At 47.8% G+C, this 20016-nt stretch overlaps 1 protein-coding gene across 1 annotated transcript in view; it reads left to right on the top strand.

Moving 5' to 3' along the window:
* Positions 1-361: 361 nt before the first annotated feature.
* The window catches only part of IQSEC3 (IQ motif and Sec7 domain 3), a 31207-nt gene continuing 11552 nt past the window's right edge, over positions 362-20016 (top strand). The window contains exons 1-3 of the mRNA XM_026052139.1: positions 362-414; positions 6956-8049; positions 12937-13098. Of these exons, the coding sequence (XP_025907924.1) occupies positions 6962-8049; positions 12937-13098 (1250 nt within the window). The 5' untranslated portion in view covers positions 362-414; positions 6956-6961. The remainder of the gene's footprint in view (positions 415-6955; positions 8050-12936; positions 13099-20016) is intronic.

Below are 20016 nucleotides of genomic sequence, written 5' to 3'. Positions count from 1 at the left end.
AAATGCAGAGCAGTGAATGAATATAGCAGACAATAATAAAAATAATCATAAATAATACAAGTAATAAAAATAATAATAATAAAAAAAAACAAATAAAAAAGCAAAACATTGCATTTTGTTCACAGTGATGATCCCTGCGGTTCCACAAGCAAGAAAGCCGGGTGTGAAACGGAGGATCCGAAGGAGACCGGCAGACACAGTGGCCAGGAAGGCAGGTCCGACACCCAGCCGCTAAAAGCCCAGCATGCGGAGCTCCAAGAAGAGCAGGCAGCGGGGTGTTCCCCTCTGGGGCAGAAGGCGAGCCTCCACCACACGGGCTCCCCAGTGAGAGTGCAGCGCAGCAAAGGGGCGGCCTCGTGTTCCCATGCGGCTGCCTCCGATTATGAGCTCTCCCTTGACCTAAAGAATAAACAGGTACAGAGGCTTCCTACTCAGCCTGTGGGAGAAGGGGATGGGGTGGATGGGACTGCATTCACACTGTGGTGGACCATATCTCTGCAAGGGCTGTAGATTCCCATTCCCCTTGAGCACTTGTCCCACCTGAGCAGGCCTGGTCCTTTGGCCCTGAAGGGCTGGTGGAGGAAATAACCTTCCTACTTCTGCCTGCCAGTGCCTCACCCAACCCCACTGGGCTTTGCTTCTCATTGCCTGTCTTCTGCGGTCTAAAACAGACCCAGTTACTCAGGTGTGACTGTAGGGCTAGAGATGGGTTGTGGGCAGCCAGATGCATGGTGCCAGTAGGGCTCCCAGTAGCTCACTATCCGGTCAAAGATCTTCAGTTCTCTTGTTCTCTTGGGTCACTCTGGGCAGGCTCCATATTCTCTTCCACATTAGCCTCTTTAAACTTTTTGGGGAAGTGGCTTTGACTCAATAGTTGACCTGTACAGCATCTACTGTGGTGTCAGTATATCACTATCATTACCTCCTTCAACCCATCCATGGATTTTTGAGGAACTAGGCAGGGTCACCAGGCTAGAGAAAATACTTCACTCCGAATTGTGAGCCCATCATCCTATGCCCAAGGTTGCAGCCTGGCTCCAGAGCCCTGTCTGCCCATCCCTAGCTGGGCAGGTGTAGCTTTTGCCAGGGAGCTGGCCAAACTGGGGCTAACAGCAGCCGGCCTCCTTGCTCAAAGGCAGGGGTGGAATGTGTCCCCCACTCTGCCTCTCTGCAGATTGCAGCCTAGGAGAACTGTTCTGAAAAGAATAATATTAAGAATTGACTCTGACTTTCCTCTGGAASGGTAGCTCAACCAAAGAGGATTATAATTTTAATATGCAGGCCCTACAGGATAGGAGATGGATAGTAGTAACTGTGTGTAGACTATGTTCAATGGGAGCCTTCAGAGGGAGTTGTTACTGCACATGAAGCTGAAGAAACAGTGGTCTCAGCTAAYAAGGTTCCCACAGAGGAAGCTGTTGTTCCTGGGAGACTTCAGGGCCATTTCCCCTAAGGTATTGCTGCTGTCCCAAAACAGACATGTCAGACCAGTGACCCACTAAATTCCCAAGCAGCAAAAAGGCCTTAATTCTTTAGCTCTGCTGTTCTCAACTACTGCATACTCAACTTGGACAGAATTCTTGCTTCACACCCATGAAACAAACAGGAGAGACTAATTAACTGCCTTCACAATCTAATGTGACATATCCTCAGGGTGGGCCAGATCTTGGCTGGTATATACAGGCTTAGTCTCCTTGATGCCCTTGAGCTGCACTCATTTGTCCTGGGGAGTGCCTGCCCTGTGGTATTTTAAGGTCAGGTTGTCCTATGACTGTTCTTGCAGTAGAGGCCAGACCTGCCCTGGATGCATGTGAGAGAGAGAGACATATTAGCTGCTTGTTCACTACATTTTGGTGCCCTGCAGTACTGTCCTTGCAGGGACCTTGCCTATCTCATAGGTGCATCTGCTCTTCTCACATCTAAGAAGGTATTACAGTAAGCGTGCTCCTGAGCCTGATGATTCCTCAGTGAACTGCCTCCTGCTCTGGAAGGGGGGATTTTCAGGGAGGGAAGAGCATTAGTTCTTCCACCTTTACATTCTTTTGTATCTGTTTTTAATAGGATTTCCTAATGATTTATTTGTCAAATAGGTGCTGTTGAAGGGGAACCAAGGTGGTAGGATCCTCACAGCACTATCCCAACATATCCCTGTCATAGCACATAGTACTCTGAGTACTATTAGTGTGTAACAAACAGGTGAAAGGAGAATTTTTAGCCCTGCAGTGCMGCTTTGGAGCGGGGCTGAGTGCTGGTAAGAAAGGAGGGCAGCATACAGCTACCTCTGCAGTTCTTGGAGGTGCAACTCATTTAGCAGCATTTGCTTCCCAGCACAGCACTGATGGGCTGGTGTGGGAGGTCATGGCTCTGCTTGCTGTCCATCCCACGAGAATGAGTGTGCTGACAGTGCTCAGAGCAGAAGCACACCATGCTGCAAAGCTGGAAAGGTAACTCAGGTCCTGAAGGCTGTTCTTCCCGAGTTTATGTTCTGCTGGAAAGCTGGGAGAGAGCAGAGGGCTGTAGAATAGAGCAGCACGCTTTTGGTAGTACATGGTCCCCACTGACACTGTGCTGGAAGGTTGGCAGATGTCCCTGCTATGAAGGAAAATATCCCATTAACACATGGTCACTATAACAGAGCTCTTCCATTGTGAGAGAGGGGGAAAGGCAGTTAAGCAGGGGCGACAGAATAGTTATATTCTGTCTCTCCTTTTTTTTTTTTTTTTTTTTTTTTTTTTTAACGTGTACATTGACTTGAGCAATTTGGATTCCCTCACTGAACATGATTCTCCTCAGCTAATACTGAGGCATGCAGCCTCACTGAGGTGTGCACCTCAGATTTATGGCCACATCCTAGTCTGGCATTTGGGCTTGCCTTGGAGTAGACTTGTTAAAGCTCCCTCCATGTGCAATCCTGTAAGGCAATGGATATTTCYCAGTCATTTCCAGTTCCACCACAAGGCCTGAGTTGCATAGACTGAGTGTTCATGTTGAGAGACAGATACTTACTAGGCTACTTATTCTTTAAAATACTCCCRTATTCTCCCTTCTGCTTTTACCTTCCTTTGGCTCTGGCTGTCAGATCATTCCCTAGAGAAGAGTAGTTTTAATAGACAATTACTCGTGATTCATAGGGTTTATTAGGAGTAAGAGCAAGCCAGTCATGTCTGGCCTTTCTCACCTCTCAATTGGGAAGAGAAGGTTCCTTCAGCAAGTCAGACATACATCTCCATTACCTGTAACTGCTGTGGTGTGTTAATGGGTGCCCTTCCCCATCTTGAGAGAGGAAAGTCAGGCCAACAACTRTATGAATTCCTTAATTCCTCTGCAGTGCCAGTTAGTTTGGCCTGGTAGCAAATGTGAACATCTCAGGCTTGAGTAAACAATGTAAATGGCTGGGCTATGGTAAAGGGAGAGAGAAAAAGATTACTAAGTAAGGGCTGGGAGAACACAAGGACACAAGGTTGCTGATCTTTACTTTGCTAATGATCTCAAACATAGAATCATAGTAGAATCATTGTAGTTGGAAAAGACCTTTGAGATCACTGAGTCCAAATGCAAATCCCTCAAAACCAAACCCCTCAAAACCAAACCATGTCCCTGAGAGCCTCATTTACATGTTTCTTATAGGGACTCCACCACTTCCTTGGGCAGCCTGTTCCAAGGCTTCACCACTCTTGCCATGTAGAAATTCTTCCTGATGCCTAACCTGAACTTCCCCTTCKCAACTTGAGGCCATTTCCTCATGTCCTATCTGTAGTTATTCTAAAGAAGAGATCAAMCCCCACCTCACTGCAACCTCCTGTCAGGTAGTTGTAGAGAGTGATAAGGTCTCCCCTTGAGCCTCCTCTTCTCCAGACTAAATAACCCCAGAGGTTAGTCTTAGTCTCCTTTGGACCATTCTTTGGTCCAGCCACCAAGTCTTTCTTACCCCAGCTGCAAGACACTCTAAGAGTCCCCTTGCTTTGGAAAGGGCCACTGCATACAGAATGTGTCCTTGCACTCTTGGTAAGAACTGGAGAATGGCCTAGGTTGGGAGTCTTCTCACTTTATATCTCGTTAGGCTGCTTAATGTCTTAGCCCTTGGGGAGGCCTGAGATAATGGACTGCAACGAGCTGATGATTGTACTGACAGCTTGGACCATTTCTTTAGATTCTGAGAAGAGCCTTTTCTTTTAGTAGTTATTAAAGTCGGCCTTTTTGGGAACTGTCCTTGCATGAGAGAAAACGGYCTTTTACTTCAGATAAGCAATGACATCTTGTCCTAGGCTCTAATAAGATCAGAGCATCTGAATTTTGCATTTGCAGAATGGCTGTCACCTCCTTGGAAACCTCAGATAATTATAAGGCTGATGCTTCTGCCTTATTTTGTATCTTACTATTATTCCATCCCTCACATAGCTGTGTCTGTCCCTCCCATTTGTTCCTCTTTCCCTCCCAACACAATTAGCTCTACATTTTGATTAACCAGACCATTATATTAAGTGCTCACGGTCAGTTGCCAGTAATAACTGTCTGGGTTGGGTCTGTGCAGGTTATTGGTTTAATTTGCATGAATCTACATGAGCCTTCCTCCTGGAGGGAAATGCCAAAAGGTAATTTAGACTCTTTCCTTTGGAGACATGTGGCAGGAGTGCTGGTTTTGTGGTTAGGATTTAAGATAGGAARGGCAAACTCTGGGCCAACTCTTCTGTTGACTGCCCAGAACCTCTTCTCACCGCTGTATTCCAGCTCCTCCTTCTTGCCTCATGAGACAAACTCTGGGGACACAGAGACTCTTTGTTTATCAGAACAAACAAACAAACAAATAAACCCACTAGTGATGAGTCTTGCAGCAAAGGAAGCAGAATCCACAGTCCTTGTGTGGTCTAGCAGCAGTTTGCAGACCCTTTCTGAAAGGGCAAATATTAGGCCAATATTTTCCACGTCAGGAGTAAACAGAGCTCTGAGACAACTGCCTCTAGCAGTGCAGTGATCAACCCCTTTGCTGATCAAATTGCTTTGTCAGTGCTAGGATTTGATGTTTGCTTTATAAAAATGAATTCAAGAACAACACAAACCCCAAATCTTACCTTACAGCTGAGCACGAGATAAAGAATTTCTGCTTTCCTAGACAGGGAGGCGCAGAAGTATGTGCTCCCCCTACTCTCCAAGAAATATCAGCCTCCCACCAGCAGGACCCCTCAGCTTACTGCTGCCTAGGAAGATGGGGTAATAGAGGTTAGTACCCACTCCAGCAGCTGGAGTACCTGTACAGGAGCAGGAGAGCTGGGCTCGCATTGATCCTCTTCTCCTGCCATCTCCCAAAGCCATATCAGCTTTCCCTACTTCTAGAGCAGTTAATAATATTGGAAAGATGACAGGGGTGATTTGCACTTCTCTCAGCTGTCATTTCAGGCCTTCACTTGTAGCTAGATTACTTGCTGATGGTTTTCTCGGCAATTTACATACTATTACAAAAAGGGAAAGAAGGGAGCAGATGAAAAGCCATGACTCTCTGAGCTGGGGCTCATGCCTCAGTCTGGCCTTGACTGCACAAAACCAATCTGTATTTAACTGCAAATCCTCCATGAGCTCACTCGTTCACCCCACCAACACTGTGCTAGCAAGGCACAGTGTGAGGGKTAAGGATATCTATCTGACAATGAAAATGCCTCAAGTAGTCAATAAAATGCATCCTTGCTTTTCAGTCTGCTAATGAGCTCAGACTCACTACAATAATGATGTAGCAACTCTTTTATTCATTCAGGACTAAATTTTCCTGCACTCTCAGGCCTGTATTTCATCTTCGTTTTCTGGGCTTCTACAAACATACACATATACATATTACCTATTTGCTTCTGTGTTCTGCAGAATGAGGTCCAGACAATGGATAGTTTAGCTAATTGTACAGCCATAATCTCAGTGAAGATAATCTGAGTTTATCCTTTTCCCTCCCAAACTCTCCATCCATTATCATGCTCACACCAGGCCCCTTGTCYCCTGTCATTCAGGCACTGAGGTATCGAACACGCTCCTGCAGCATGTAGTGAAGTCCCAGATGCACAAGAAGAACAGGGAGCCTGCTAAGAAGTATAAATATTAGATTGTGGAATAAATATCTAGTTTGTTGAAGCCTGCTAAGATGCCACTTAGCTCTGGGTGTATGTATTTGCATATATATATTGTTAGCAGCTCAAAAAGGAGCTGCTCGGAAATCCTGCTGCCACTTTTCTTGATATCTTCTCTCAACATTTAAAATTAGATTTTCTTACCTTTCAGAACTGAAAGTCTTTTTCTGCTTGAATTATTTTCATTTCATTTCTGGCTAATGCCTGAAAAACTCAGAGATCAGAAAGGAAGACACTTTGAATTTTAGAGTGWTTCTTAAAAGTAAATAAGTCCAACCCCCATTGACTTCTGTGGATGTTGATGTTTCTCACTAAYTCCTATGACCAAGACACTATTTCTTATGCTTAGAAATTAACATRTATTTACTCTTTCTGAATGGCTTCTCCTTTGCCCTGAGAGTATTTCCTAAGGTGACTAAGGAAGGCAGGAGCATTAGTAATGCTCTGGGACAACGATTCATACTTGAGATGATTGCCACAGCACTGCTAAGCAAGAATACAGGTTGTCAGAGTATTGCATTTGCAGGGAAGAGCCTGCTCGAAAGAACATTAGAGGTRAGAATGCAAGGCAAGGGGAGTTTCAGCTTGTACAGCTGGTGGCGTAGGAGGAGGCAAGATCATGATAACAGCCATGAGAAAGCTAACAATACTGATATTTCAGGCAGCCGCGCCCAAAGCGGTGCCTTCTGTCAAAATCAAGGGCATGACAGTGCAGGAAAAGGCTAATTCAGTGCTAGAAGCTCTTCTGTCAGTCATTACTGTCTTATCAGTGTAGGAACTGGGGGTCATGGAAAGCCATCAGAAGTCAATTAAGACAAAATAAGCCCATTTGTTTGTATGTCTTTCAGATTGAAATGCTAGAGCACAAATATGGAGGTCACCTGGTGTCTCGCAGGGCAGCCTGCACCATCCAGACCGCTTTCCGGCAGTACCAGCTCAGCAAGAACTTTGAGAAGATCCGCAACTCATTGCTAGAGAGCCGCATGCCACGCCGCATCTCCCTGAGGAAAGTCCGGGTCCAAAACTCAGAGAGCTTCTCCACTGAGAAAGCCCTGGTAGAGGGATACAACTTTGTAGGCATTCCTTTGGTGAGGTCCCCATCCTTGCCAGCCACCATCAGTGGGGCACTGACTGAGCTGGAGGACTCCTTCACTGAACAAGTTCAGTCCCTGGCCAAGTCCATTGATGATGCCCTGAGCACCTGGAGCCTGAAGACCATGTGTTCTCTGCAAGATGGGAGCTCATACCAGATCAGAGAGACCTTCAGCGCCAGCTCAATGCAGCCAAATCAAGATTTAGAAGCTGAGCTGCAGGACACGGAGAAGGAGGAAGGGCTTTTGCCAGACACCCTGCCCAAGAGCAGCAGCACCCTCATGATGGCCTTCCGGGACGTCACTGTCCAGATTGACAACAAGAACATCTCTGTCTCGTCGTCTACCTCGGTGTCCATGGCAAACTGCCTCAGCAACAATGGCCAGGCTGGGCTCTCCCAAGCCACTAAGGCTGAAGAACCCTCAGGAGAAGGAGAGGGAGAAGCCATAGAGCCACAGACTGCCCCAGAGAGTTTACCTGAGTCCACAGCTCTTCAGAACAGCCACGCTTTCACCGAGGTGAACGTCAGCACTAATGGGATGGAGGATAGTAGTGCTGAGCCAGGACAAATGGCAATGCAGAAGCTCCCGTTTGATGCTAACAATGAGATGGGGCAAAGCAAAGGCTCTGAGTCCGAGAACGTGGACAACTTGGAGCAGCTGAGCAGCAGCAGCACCTCCACTTCAGCCAAGTCAGCCTCTGAGGTTTCCTCGAAGGAAGCACTGCAGGCCATGATCCTCAGCCTCCCACGGTACCACTGCGAGAACCCAGCGAGCTGCAAGTCCCCCACGCTTTCCACAGACACCATGCGGAAGCGCCTCTATCGCATTGGGCTCAACCTCTTCAATATGTAAGTTCTGTTTTTCCTAGGCTACCTCAGGCCTCGCAGGAATATGTAGCAATGGCAGGCTCTGGGGCTAGACCCATCTCTGGGGAAATCCTTTCATACTCGGGGCTGTGAGCCTGTGTGTGTGCAACACAGATCACAGGCTGCCTGCCCAGGGGCTTAGTCCTTGAGTTTCTGCAAGTGCTATCCTGATCTTTGGTCACAACAGAGSAACCAACCAGTGCCCCATGCTCCCCTGAGTCCTGAACCTTCAGTGCCACTTGCTGTTGACCTGACATCCACCAGCTGAGCTTGGGACCCAGGCTCCTGCTCCACTGTTGTAAAGGTGCAAGTGTAGCTGGAGATGTAATCCCAGCCTTGGTAACTTAAAATGGGGTATCTCCAAGGAGAAGGACAGACAGACATGGAGTTGAGGTTAGCTAGCTCTGTATCAGTACTTTGGCTGCCATTTTCATTTCAGGATTTGGGTAGGGTTTTTATTTCACCTGACAGACCAGGTTTAGTCATCTCAGTCTCTCACACATCTGAAACTGGTTTTGTATGAAAATGCTGTGGGTATGAAAGATAAAGAAGAGCGGCCCAGAGATTACAGTCAGAAAAGCTTAGCARCTTGGGGGGCCATACACAGTCTGTTTTGTCCTGACAGAAAGCAGCTGAGCTCCTATAAGGATCTTTACATTTGTACATTGCCTTTAGAAGAGACTTTCCTGATCAAAGTGAGCTATGAGCAATACTGTTTTTGCCCCATCATCACACTCTCATGCCATGCTGTTAAGTGCCCTAATGAGGATGCTGCGAGTGTTAATGCTCCCATACAGCAAAATGTTGTGCCACATGTTTGTGTAGGCCTTTTGCCCAGAGCAAGGACTGAAGATTACACAGTACTAGAGAGCAGTTTTCCAGAGACAAGGGAACAATGTGCATGACTTACATGTGTATAATATGGAGGCGATGGGCTCCATAGGGGAGGAATCTGTGTAAGAGGCTTGCAGGGCTCAGTGCATATTCAGAACTAAAATGAAGTTTTAGCAGACAGATTTAGGAGTCATGGAAATGGAAAGAACATTTCACAAGGTCTAAGATCAGATCATGAATGAGTGGGTCCACACGTAAATATCAGAGTCAAGTTGTGGGTGTGCATAGATTTGCTTGGTGAATACTCACAGTCTGGAGCTAAGAGAAGGTAGGTGCCAGGCACAGATGGGGATTGATTGTATGGAGATAGTTCTAGGTGCACAAGAGCAGGTGTTCTGGTGCTGGTGTTGGGATAGGTGTCCTTCTRGAGAGGCACTTGGGGCTCACATCTTTGCAAGCTAAGTGTTTCAGTGTTCTTAGCTGTGCTTGGCAGGATCTCTCTACCCAAAGTGTTTTGGTTTCTGCAGAGTTGCCACAAGCACTGATGTGACAGTAAAGCAGGAGTGAAAATGCTTTTTTTCCCCCCAGCCTCTCCTTCTCCCCCAGTCCACTTGGCACACATTAATGTGACAAATTACTGGTGCCAGGTTTGTTTGGGGGAAGCAGCTTTGCTGTCTTCCTTCATTCAGTGACACAGGTTCACTGCCTCTTGCAGGTCCCCGTGGGACTGGAGTCTTGGTGATGCTGCAGAGCTCAGAAACATGACTTTCTGGCCAGGCTTCCTCTGCAACTAGTTGCTGAAATAATGTACTAGTAAAATATACAGCTTAGTTTCCTTGACAAAACATTAGGGGCAGAGGGAAAGGGAATTGGCTTCTTAGCACTGAGGAGTGAAACCTCTTTATTCACTGAACAGTAGCAAAGGCCACCTAGCTCCCCAGGGCAATCTAGTACACCTCAAGCCCTGAGACTGCAGTACAGCCATTCATCCTCTTACAGTTATTTGGTTGTTGGCATCCCTGCTAATTTCCAGCAAGGAGCCAGGGTTTACCATTGCTCATTTCCAGCAAGGAGCCAGGGTTCAGCCAGTCCATCACTGGAGCCAGTCCATCACTGTAGGGCTTGTGATGTGGGCACCAATCCGCAGGGCACAGAGCTGGGATGATGTGTGTGTGTGCATCTTTTTACTGACTGCTTCCCAGGGCCAAGAGGTGAAAGCTTCCAGTTGCTAGCACCGTCTACCATAATCTACCTTGCCCTGCTCTGTATTTTCAGGAAGCAGCACTCTGCTTGGAGCAGGCCCCTGGGAACATATTGATCCTGCGCTGCGGTGGCACTTTCCCCATTCCCACTCCACAGTGAGGGGGAGGAATCCCTGGAACAGAGACTGCTTCATTATACAGTGCTGCTCTAATAACTCAGCATGTGTGGGGGCTGCTGGCTGTGTGGGCAGAGGGAAAGCCAGCAGGACGTGAGGAATCCCACGGCATTTGCTGGCCGTGCTACACACCTCTGCACCACTAAGAGAACAGCAGGGACCCGGCTCAGAAAAGATGGACGCAGAGTGGTGTGCTGCATACCTGGGTAAAAGCTACACGCTGCAGTACAGGAGATATCTGCAAGTGTTCAGTGGCAGAGATGCTGTGTCACTAGCAGAATTTTGTGTGGAACAACTTGGATGCAGGGAAAAGACGACGAAAGGCAGTTGTTAGTGAAAGAGGAGTGTGTGCAGCTATATTTGAGTTTTAGCCTAGGCAGCACAGAAGGGCTCTCAAATATGGCCTGTTCTATCCTAAGTTGTCGTATTTCATGTGTCATCCTTCCTAATATCCATACATCCATGCCGTGTGTGAGCTGCCTTCTGGCCACATTCAGCTCCCAGCTGCCCTGGAGTGAAAGGATCCCAAGTTAATTCAGTGACCTTACAGTCTCACTAGTGTAGCTGAGATCATCCTGTGGCCTTGAAGACTAAACTGTCACTTGCAGGACACCAAAATATGCACATGGAGGTGCATTTTATGAATCTCTTTGTTGCTGAGCTTGATTCCAACATTGACCCTTGCACTTAGCAGAGAAGTCTACCTGTGTTCTTTGAAGGAGAGTCAGGGTGTGCAATAGCACAGAGGTGCATTGTGACCCTGTTGCTTTTCCTCCAAGAAGATCTCACTAGGCTAAGCAGTGCTGTTTCTTCCTACAGCAGATCTTGCAGCTGTCCTGTTAATAAGTTTAGTGGGCTCACCTGCTCTCCCCAGCACTGTCCCCAAGGATGCCTCATTGCCCAATATATTTTCCTCATGTCATTAAAAAGTAATCAGAGTTTTTCTGGCCCATCTAGTTGTGTCTTACTGACAGGGGCCCCTGTGCAGAGCAGGCCACTGTCCTGAATGCTCATCCCCTTACAGCTAGACATATGTAGCTCACCCACGTCCTTCACCACGTGACAGTGCCTCAGTCTCTGCCTGTGCACATCGTGCACTCTCATGCTCTGAGATCTCACACTGTCCTTTGCCTACTCAGGGAGCCACCTGAGCAAACTCACTCTTTGGGCATTAGCAAAGATCTCTGAATTCAGGCTAGTGGTCAAAGTGCAGCACTCCTTCTCATCAGGAAACAACTCTTTCTCCAACCAACAGAATCTGGAAATCTTCCTGGCATGCACTAATTCACCATATCAAGACCACCCTTGCCCTTCAGTGGGGCAGGCTGAGATACAGGAAGAAAGCCTCTTGCACAGCTTGCACATACTCACTGCTTCTTGTGTTTAACAGGAGGGACAGTCACACACACAGACTCACAACCACTCCTGAATACATAAAAACAGGCTTATAGAGACCTAGTGAGAAAGTCAAAGAGTGCATGCTGGCAGCTGGAGCAACTCTTTGGGACGAGTAGGGTCTGAGAGAAATCTGCACGTGCAAGGGGGCAAACACTGAGCAATGTGTGCGCTTGTAGGCACGACCCCAGAGAGCTGTATACATAGGCATATACGCAGGCACACTAATAAGAGGAAAAAACATTCCCCCAAACAAGCATTCATGCACACTCGATGCCAGACCACTCACAGGCACAGAGGGAGAAACACCCTCTGTCTCGGAGCCGTTACGCGGCTCTCTCCCCGCTCAGCTTAGGCATCCTCCAGGTGCACGCTCTCATCCGCCCACACACAGAGATTTCTGCCTGAGGGTGTAAATCAATAGAGAAAGGAAGAACAGCACAGCTAGGCGTGGGGGAGTGGAGGAAGACAGGCACAAAACTGAGCATGGGATTTCTATTCAGGCAGCCGGCACCAGGCTTGAGTAAGGAAGGTAGGAAGTGTTACTCAACACTGAGCAGTAAACTGTAAGAAAAAAAGGAATAAAAACTTTTATGGGAAAAAAGATCCCACCTTTGGTTACCCTGCTGTGTGCCTTGACATTTGTTTGACTGTGGTCATATACTAGAAATGCCTCCTAAGTCTTCGCCTTTGTCTGTCCTGCACAAGATACAGCTCAGCTGCCTCAAAACAGCTGCAAAATGCCCGGCTCTCATGCTTGATCCTTGGGCTCTCTGTGGGGTGTATTGGARCAGCTGACCCTACTGATGGCCTGTGTGCTTTCTCTGGGCACCCAACAATGCTTGTCTGGGTGTTATGTTCATATAGAAGCCCTAAACAAACCAAGCTGGAGGATACAAAAGAATTGAACTCTATAGTAGAAGCCTAACAAAAGAGAGTTGCTTATGAGGCTGATACTGCGTGCCAAGTCCTGGGGCAAAGGGATGGCATTTCTGCTCCCCAGGTGGCAGCAGGTGCTGCTGGGACACAGCAGATCCCTTTCTCCTGAGCTCTGCGGCACCTGGGTAGCAGCCATCAAAGTCACTTGTTCCTGTCCTCACCAGTCCTCATCCAGCCACACACAGGTACATAGGAGTCCCTGGGCTCCATGGGCACCAGTCCATGCCAAGGGCTGCATCACTGGAAGCAATAAAATGAGCCAGAAGTAGCAACACATCAGAGAGATCATCCAGACTCATCATCTTTCTGTCTCTCCCTTACAGCAACCCAGACAAAGGGATCCAGTTCCTGATCTCCCGAGGCTTCATCCCAGACACCCCCATTGGGGTGGCACACTTCCTGCTCCAGCGGAAAGGCCTCAGTCGACAGATGATCGGGGAGTTYCTGGGCAACAGCAAGAAACAGTTCAACAGGGATGTCCTAGAGTAAGTGTGGAAAGCTCTTCTCCCCCTCCCTGTCCTATGAAGGAACCSTCAGAGCTCCCAGCTGTGTCAGCAAACAACCCCTCCTCCATCCCTACTCTGCAGAAGCTTCACCATTCCTCACCTCTATCTGGCACCTTTCATTGTATTTCCCATCAACATCCTTACTCCTTCATATCACCAACATGTTCATTCTGGCTTCTTCCTCTCAGAGTGCCTGCAGGAGCTCAGCATTAGTGATGCTGAGAGGTTTGTAGCTGTGTGGCTGAGGAGTACAAAAACAAGTCTTACCACTCATCCAGGTAAAGCACCTGTGATGCTTTCTGGGAACTAGTAAGACAGGCAAAGGGAAGAAAAAYATCCACTCCTTGCTGTAATACTAGCAGGGAACAGTAAATGCTAGTTTCTCACTCRACTCTCTTAGTGCTCAGTTCTGACATCAGTGGCCTTTTCAGTTTGTCKGGCTCTACTACGGATTTAAGAGCAAGACAGATGGTCCCATTGGTGCTAATGAAGAGACCTGCATGAGGAATCTTGCCACCTTTGCTGCCCCCTCTGTACYCCAAAGCACTGATGAACATCCCTGCTCTAAAAGCTCCTATGGGCTGAGCGGCCCCTCATCAGAGCAAAGTCCAGGATTCTTCTCCATTTATGTTCAGTGGCTGCTCTTGCTGGATTGTCCCCTTGARTGAAGGGGACTGTGACCCTTTCCTGGTTCCATGAGCCTCACTATCGTCTCTCAATCTATACTCTCTCCTCTTTAAGTCTGCAATTTGGGATACAAAATCCTGTGAACATCTGAGCCCATACATACTACCTAAGCATCTGTCTGTAGTTCTGTTTCCCGCCAAACAACTATTGTTAACTACGAGCTTCCAACTGTGGGCCTCACAGGAGAAGGTCTGAGGTGCTGGGAAGAAAAATGTCTTAACTGTTTTTTTGATCAAGCTTTCTGCAAATAGTAGCCTGGAGAAATGAGATGGGCYTTCATTTCCTGCTTGTTCTTTGTCATCATCTGCTTGCCATTCAGATGAGARTAAAGAAGCACTGTGTTTGATGAAAAGGGGATATCAGAGTCAGGAATGACTGCCTCTCCACCCTGAGAAATGCCCACAGTGAAAGCCAAAGAAGTTTGTGCTAGATTGTAAGTGTGAATGCGGCGCTACATGGGCAGGGAGAGACCGGTGCTGTTTGTGCCCCTCTGCTCATGGAGCCCTGGTGTAGTGTCATTCAGAGACCAGCTTTTGAAAACGATCAGCACTCAGCTGGACCATTATTTTATTAGGCAGCAGCACAGCTCTTGGTCAGGGCTGCCTTTCCATTAGGACTTGCTTCAACGGGATCCATTGKTTTTTTTCGTGATGGTGGTGATCCTCCCAAGTACTAACTTCATCTCCCTTGAAATCAATAGAAGACACAGGGGCTTCTATTGAGCCTACTGAGCCTAAATGAAGTCCTAAATCTGACACACCCACACATCACTTCAGGGAAAAGTTGGAAGGTGCCAATTCAAGAGCCAAAGCTAGGCTCAAATTTTTAAACCTGTCCCTGCTGCAATTGCTTCTGTTTATTGCAGTGGGTACCTGACCGTTGATCCAGCCTTATTTTTAATATACTGTATGGGTATTGATCTAGCCAGCAATAAGACACATGTTCTCTCCAATCTCTTCATGCTGAGAGCTATAATTAAAAGTAATTGCTTCTTCTTCTGCAGCAAGCAATGTGTGGGCTGCTTCCCCTGACAGACACTCCACTGAAGTCCAAACCTAGCCTCTGCACAGACAAAGATATATTATTGCAATAGCAATAGGCTGGCACTTCCTTGTAGTCCTAAACTCAGCACCATCCCTACAAATGACCATGTTCTTCTGCCTCACGCATCACTATAAACTATGTGGCAGCAGCTCCTGGGAACGGTCCTTATTGCAAAGTCTGGTCTCTGCCTCCCAGCCAGTCCACAAGACTGCAATGTTGTAACTGCCATCAAAGCAAGTGGCTTTACCCTGTCATCCCCACTGCTCTCCATTTCCTCTGTACCTCTGATGGTAGTGCCTCAAGTATTCAACAAAATGGTCATTCTGCCACCCTATTTACAGATGGAGAAAGCAAGGATCGTAGCTATGAACTGTTGAGCCTGTGTCTACATGCTGCAGCCTTTAACCAACTTGGTCTGAACTCAGGGCTCAAACTTATGCCTGATTCCTCCAGGCAACAGATGATGTTCTTGCACTAACAACCTGGGCTGCCATGCGCTCGTCACAGTAAACTGCTGACTCATCTTCCTTAAAGGAAAAGATAAAAGTAGGCATAAAATATACATGGGTGTTCTAAAACAGCAAGGAAAGAAAGACAGATTCACAAACACACATTCAACTGATTACATATCTGCTGGCTGCAGGTACTTCCGCTCTCTTCCTGTGCCAGTTTTGACTCAAGGGACAGCAATTGTTGGTGGGTTTTGCAAGCAAATTTTCATTGTCTGCTTGTAAGGATTGACTGGGTGATGGGTGCACGCCCAGCAATGTGACATTCATGGCCACAAAGCATCATCAGGAGAAGTACTGTCTCAGGACTGCCATCCTGTCCATGACATCCTGTCCTATTTTCCTGTCCATGCAGCAACATGAAGAAGGCCGGCAATGTAGTTGGGTGCACTGATCTTTCCAGTGTGTCCATGACAAGGACTAGCCACCTATTCTGACCTGCTAGTGTGTGAGGATGATGCAACTCAAGGACATTTTGGTATTTTAGAGCTGGATAAGACATAGTCTAGGTCTTGTTCTCCATCCATAAGGAACAACTCCCATGAAATTAGGAGAGGACCAGCGACATGGCTTGAGACAATGGAGTCTGCAAGGGCTGTCTCATCTATGTACACCAAGCAAGGCAGCCTTACTGTATGTTGTGTTCCCCAGAGAGCACGTAGCAGTTGGGATAGCWGTTACAGTAGCTTTTGCCTGTCCTGACAGTGCCACATTGCTCCATTTTGTGACCCAAGTGGGGTTACACTGTGACCGCAGGAGATCTGGCAGATTTGGCACTGCCGGAGAGCGTGGCCATGACTAGGGGAGGGCAATGACCATGTGCTGTGAGCTGGGCTGTGTGAAGGGAGGACGCCTGGCCCTCTGCATCCTGGGCTAGGCCCTGGAGCCTTCCCAATCTGCCCTCTCCCTTCTGAGAGCAATTTCAATTATTAATGACACTTGCTGTGTTGGTTTAGCTTTCACTCCATGTGAAAACTTGTGTTAGAAATGTGTATTATAAGCATCGTTTCTCTCACAGCCAGGTTGAATTAACCCAACTACATGAATAACTAATGGGGCAGCTTTTAAAACATCTGCGTAAGTCTCAGCCTCTCTTGTGCATTTGGATGTGGGGCAGAGCTGCCTGAGTTACAGACTCCAGGCTCTATTCTCCGCAACTTCTCCAGCCTTCTTCCTTTCTTTCCTGGAAACCCAAAGAGGTATCTGATTAACACACAGGTAATTACATACACTAGCCAGAAGAACAAGGAAGAGTGAGGCCCAGAACATTAACACTTGCTTATATTATGACGCATACTGTCATTCTTCATATCCTTTCTTACCTCCTTCCTTTGGTATTAAAAATTCAGCAGCATTTGTTATTTCTGTTTTCACACTCTTCATTCTGTGTTTATTTTTGCTTTTGTTCTTCTTCATTCATCCTTCCCTTCGCTGTAGTGCTTTCCTCCCCTCCACCTGTTTCTGACTCAAGCACTGCTTCCATTTATAGTTCATTCATGAGCAGGATGATGTGAGTGATGCTCTGAATGAGGCTGACTGTGCTCCTGTGCTCCCGGTTTGCGCTCAGGTCATGGGGCTCCGGCAAGGCCAGAAGTGGCTGTCCTTGCACATCTGCCGTCGGAGGAGAAAGGGGCAGGGGCTCAAGCAGAGCCTGAGCAGAGCAGGGGTCTTGTTGCTCTCATGCTGTACATACTGCCGTAGCTCTGATGTGCTCTCCGAGAGGCTGAGCAGCCACCCCGCCTGTCCAACACGTATTGTCTTCTCTTTCCCTAATGGGAAGTCGCGGAGAGGAGAGCTGCTCCTACAAGTGTAAATGCAAGCTGGGCACCCAGCAAAAAGGCTGTCTCTCAAAGAGGTGTTAGATTCCTCTTGAATTGGCAGTGAACTTGACAGATTAGTCCAAACTTGCCTCCTTTCCCCTTCTCACTGAGGCCATTACAGAGAGCCAGTAGGGAACCTGCACTACAGGAGTGTTTGAGCAGCACAGTGCTGCAGCTCATGCTGTGGAGCAATAGATACCGATGAGAAGGAGGTGGAGGAGGCAGGGCAGAATGTGCTGCTCCGCTCTGACCTCCTGCTGCTGCACCTGTGCCACAACCTGCCTTATGCGAGCAGAGCTGCGGGCGCAGCTCAGCCTTGGGACCCGAGCAGCCTTATTGCAACTGGCTTATGGCAAGTAGGAAGCTTGCCTAATTGCTGTTATTGCAAGCCTAYGCCAAAATGTGCAATGGCTAGAGGCACACTTTGCACCTGCACAGGCGCCCAGGGAAACACTAAGTTTCCTTTTGCAAAGGTCCCTGACGTTCCTGGAGGGAGAGATGAAAACCGGGCAGAACAYGAAGCCAACCTGCCTGTGGTGGGAGCAGCTCTCTGCCTTGGGAGACAGCGCTGGCATAAAGCACGGCATGCCAAGCAATTTCACGCTTGTGAAGGCGTGGGTGCCCGAGCAAGCAGCCATGTGAGCCACCAACAAGCCTGGGAGGGCTAGTAGGCATGATTCAGCCCCAAAGACACAGGCTGTATAAGCAGTGCACCATCTTTCAGAAAAGTGAGACTGGTGTATGACGTGATAGAGGCTATGTGGCAGATAGAGGGCAAAGAGAGGTGCGGTGTGGAGTCTGGCCTTGGGACACACAGCTGTGCTTGATGGTGCAGAGGAGGGCCCTGCTTACCCTCTGTACCAAGAGCTTCATCTGTTCAGAGCAACCTCCTTGCAGGGAAACGAGCTCTTCTGCAGCCCACCCTGAGCTCAGTTCTTGTGAGAGAGCATAAGGGTAAGGAAGCTGAGAGGAGGGATGGTTTTTATTAAAATCTTTGTGCCTTGTGGTTTTAAACTTTCTACCTGGCTGCCTCCCCTCGTACTCCCTAAGTGTGGGCTGCAGGTTCAATTCGGACGCTTTTAGTTGCATCCCAGCTTCTGCTGCATTGTCACCTGAGTGGAAAAGCTGGAAAATAGGTCATTATGCTCTGGCGAGCAGATCCCAGCCCCACACGATACAGCTGCTTCCTGCCTTCCCTGAACCCTTTTACCACCAGACTCTTTGCCATGCTTAGCCCTGTGCTGAATCTTTGCAGCCATGATGCCCCTGTGTCCACCCCATTTCGGGTATGCCCATGCCTTGAAGCTCAGGAAGCAGAATGGCCACAGCATATCTAACAGTTGGGCACAACRATCAACTAGGGTCACATCACCCGGCACCTGCAGCCCAGTTCTTACAGTCATGGGGTGCCAGTCTGCAGAGTTCCTCGGGACAGCCCCAGCTCCCTGTGCACATGGCTGCCATGGGAGCCTTTAAAATGCACTGCCTTTTATGTGAAGAAAGGTGCCAGCAGCTTCCCCATCCTCTTCAGCAATGTGTGCCAAGCATGTGAAGGCCTCTCCCTGCAGACASTGGGCTAGCTGCACGACGGAGTGGTCTGTGAGCTCCGTGTGCTGGGCTCATAGCAAGTTCTTGGGAAGGAAGGGGCCGAAACAGGAGATTTTATATGGCAATTACTCTTCCTACTCCTTCCTTATCCTTCAGGTCGTGGAGCAGGCATCTCACAGGCATGCTGCTGTTCGTGGAAAAATGAACTCCCCACTACTTTTGGCTGCAGACACATAAGCTGTTGGCTTATGGCTTGCACGCAGAAAGCCATCTGCTCTCAGCTCGACCTTTATCTCTTACAAMGACTTCTGGGGAGAGACAGCCTCCTCATGCATGCATTTATACCGTCTTTTGCATTGCAGCTTGGGAGGCTGATGATGCCAAAGTGCTTTGTGCAATATGTTTGCCACAACATCCCGTGTCACTTTCTGGAGTCCCTACCTGCTTTGGAAAGAAAGAACCTCCTGTTCTTKTTTCACAAAGAAAAGCTGCAATTCAAGGAGGTTCTGATGGAGGCACCACAGTGTGCACTTCAGAAACTTAGCAGAGCCTGACCTGCTCCAAGGACAGACAAGTCAGGAAAACTTGTAGCCATTAGAACAAGAGCAGGAGCATGGCAGCCCCTTGGCACAAAGCCATTTGTCCACTTGAATGTGCTTTGCTCTGTCAAATTTGCTCACAAAATTTGTCAGGGAGCTCTGATCCATCATTCTTTCTACTAGCCTGCAATCCCCTAGCAGCAGAGTTGAGGATTGCTCTAGGAGCTATTCCTTGAAGAGTAATAGGATCTTGGGCAGAGGCTTGGCCAGATACATGAAATGCAAGCTCAGGCTGACCTTGCTAAATGTTTCCAGGTGAGCCTAGGAAATAGAAGGATCCAGAAGAGAGGCAATCCCTTTCTCCTTTATTTTCTACTTTCTAGCCCCAATAAGGTCAACCTGTCTTGGGAAAGATGTCCTAAATGTCCCTAAATTTGATATCAGTTTATCATTTGAAGCATGGAAAAGGCAAGCAAACCATATACAGAGAAAGATGAAAAGGGAGGAAAAGACAAAGCCACCATCCAAAGAATATAAAACTAGAAAATATGGAGTAATTGGATTTTTCATACACTTGTAATGTCCGGGTCATGCCAGGTGACAGAAGATTAGCAAACTAGTACTTTGTATTTAAGTACTTTGTATTTAAAAAAAGGTTTAAAGGAAACAGTATTTGAGCAACTGTGGATTTCTTGGTCTGGTTTCTCAGATAGTATGTCAGATTTAAGATATCATTTTAGGGGAAAGAAT

The sequence above is a fragment of the Nothoprocta perdicaria genome, unplaced genomic scaffold (genome assembly GCF_003342845.1).
Source record: "Nothoprocta perdicaria isolate Ctin4 unplaced genomic scaffold, notPer1 scaffold_84, whole genome shotgun sequence".
Classification (NCBI taxonomy): Eukaryota; Metazoa; Chordata; class Aves; order Tinamiformes; family Tinamidae; genus Nothoprocta; species Nothoprocta perdicaria.
Note: the sequence above shows the minus strand (reverse complement) of the source record. Positions and strands in the feature narration are given on the sequence as shown.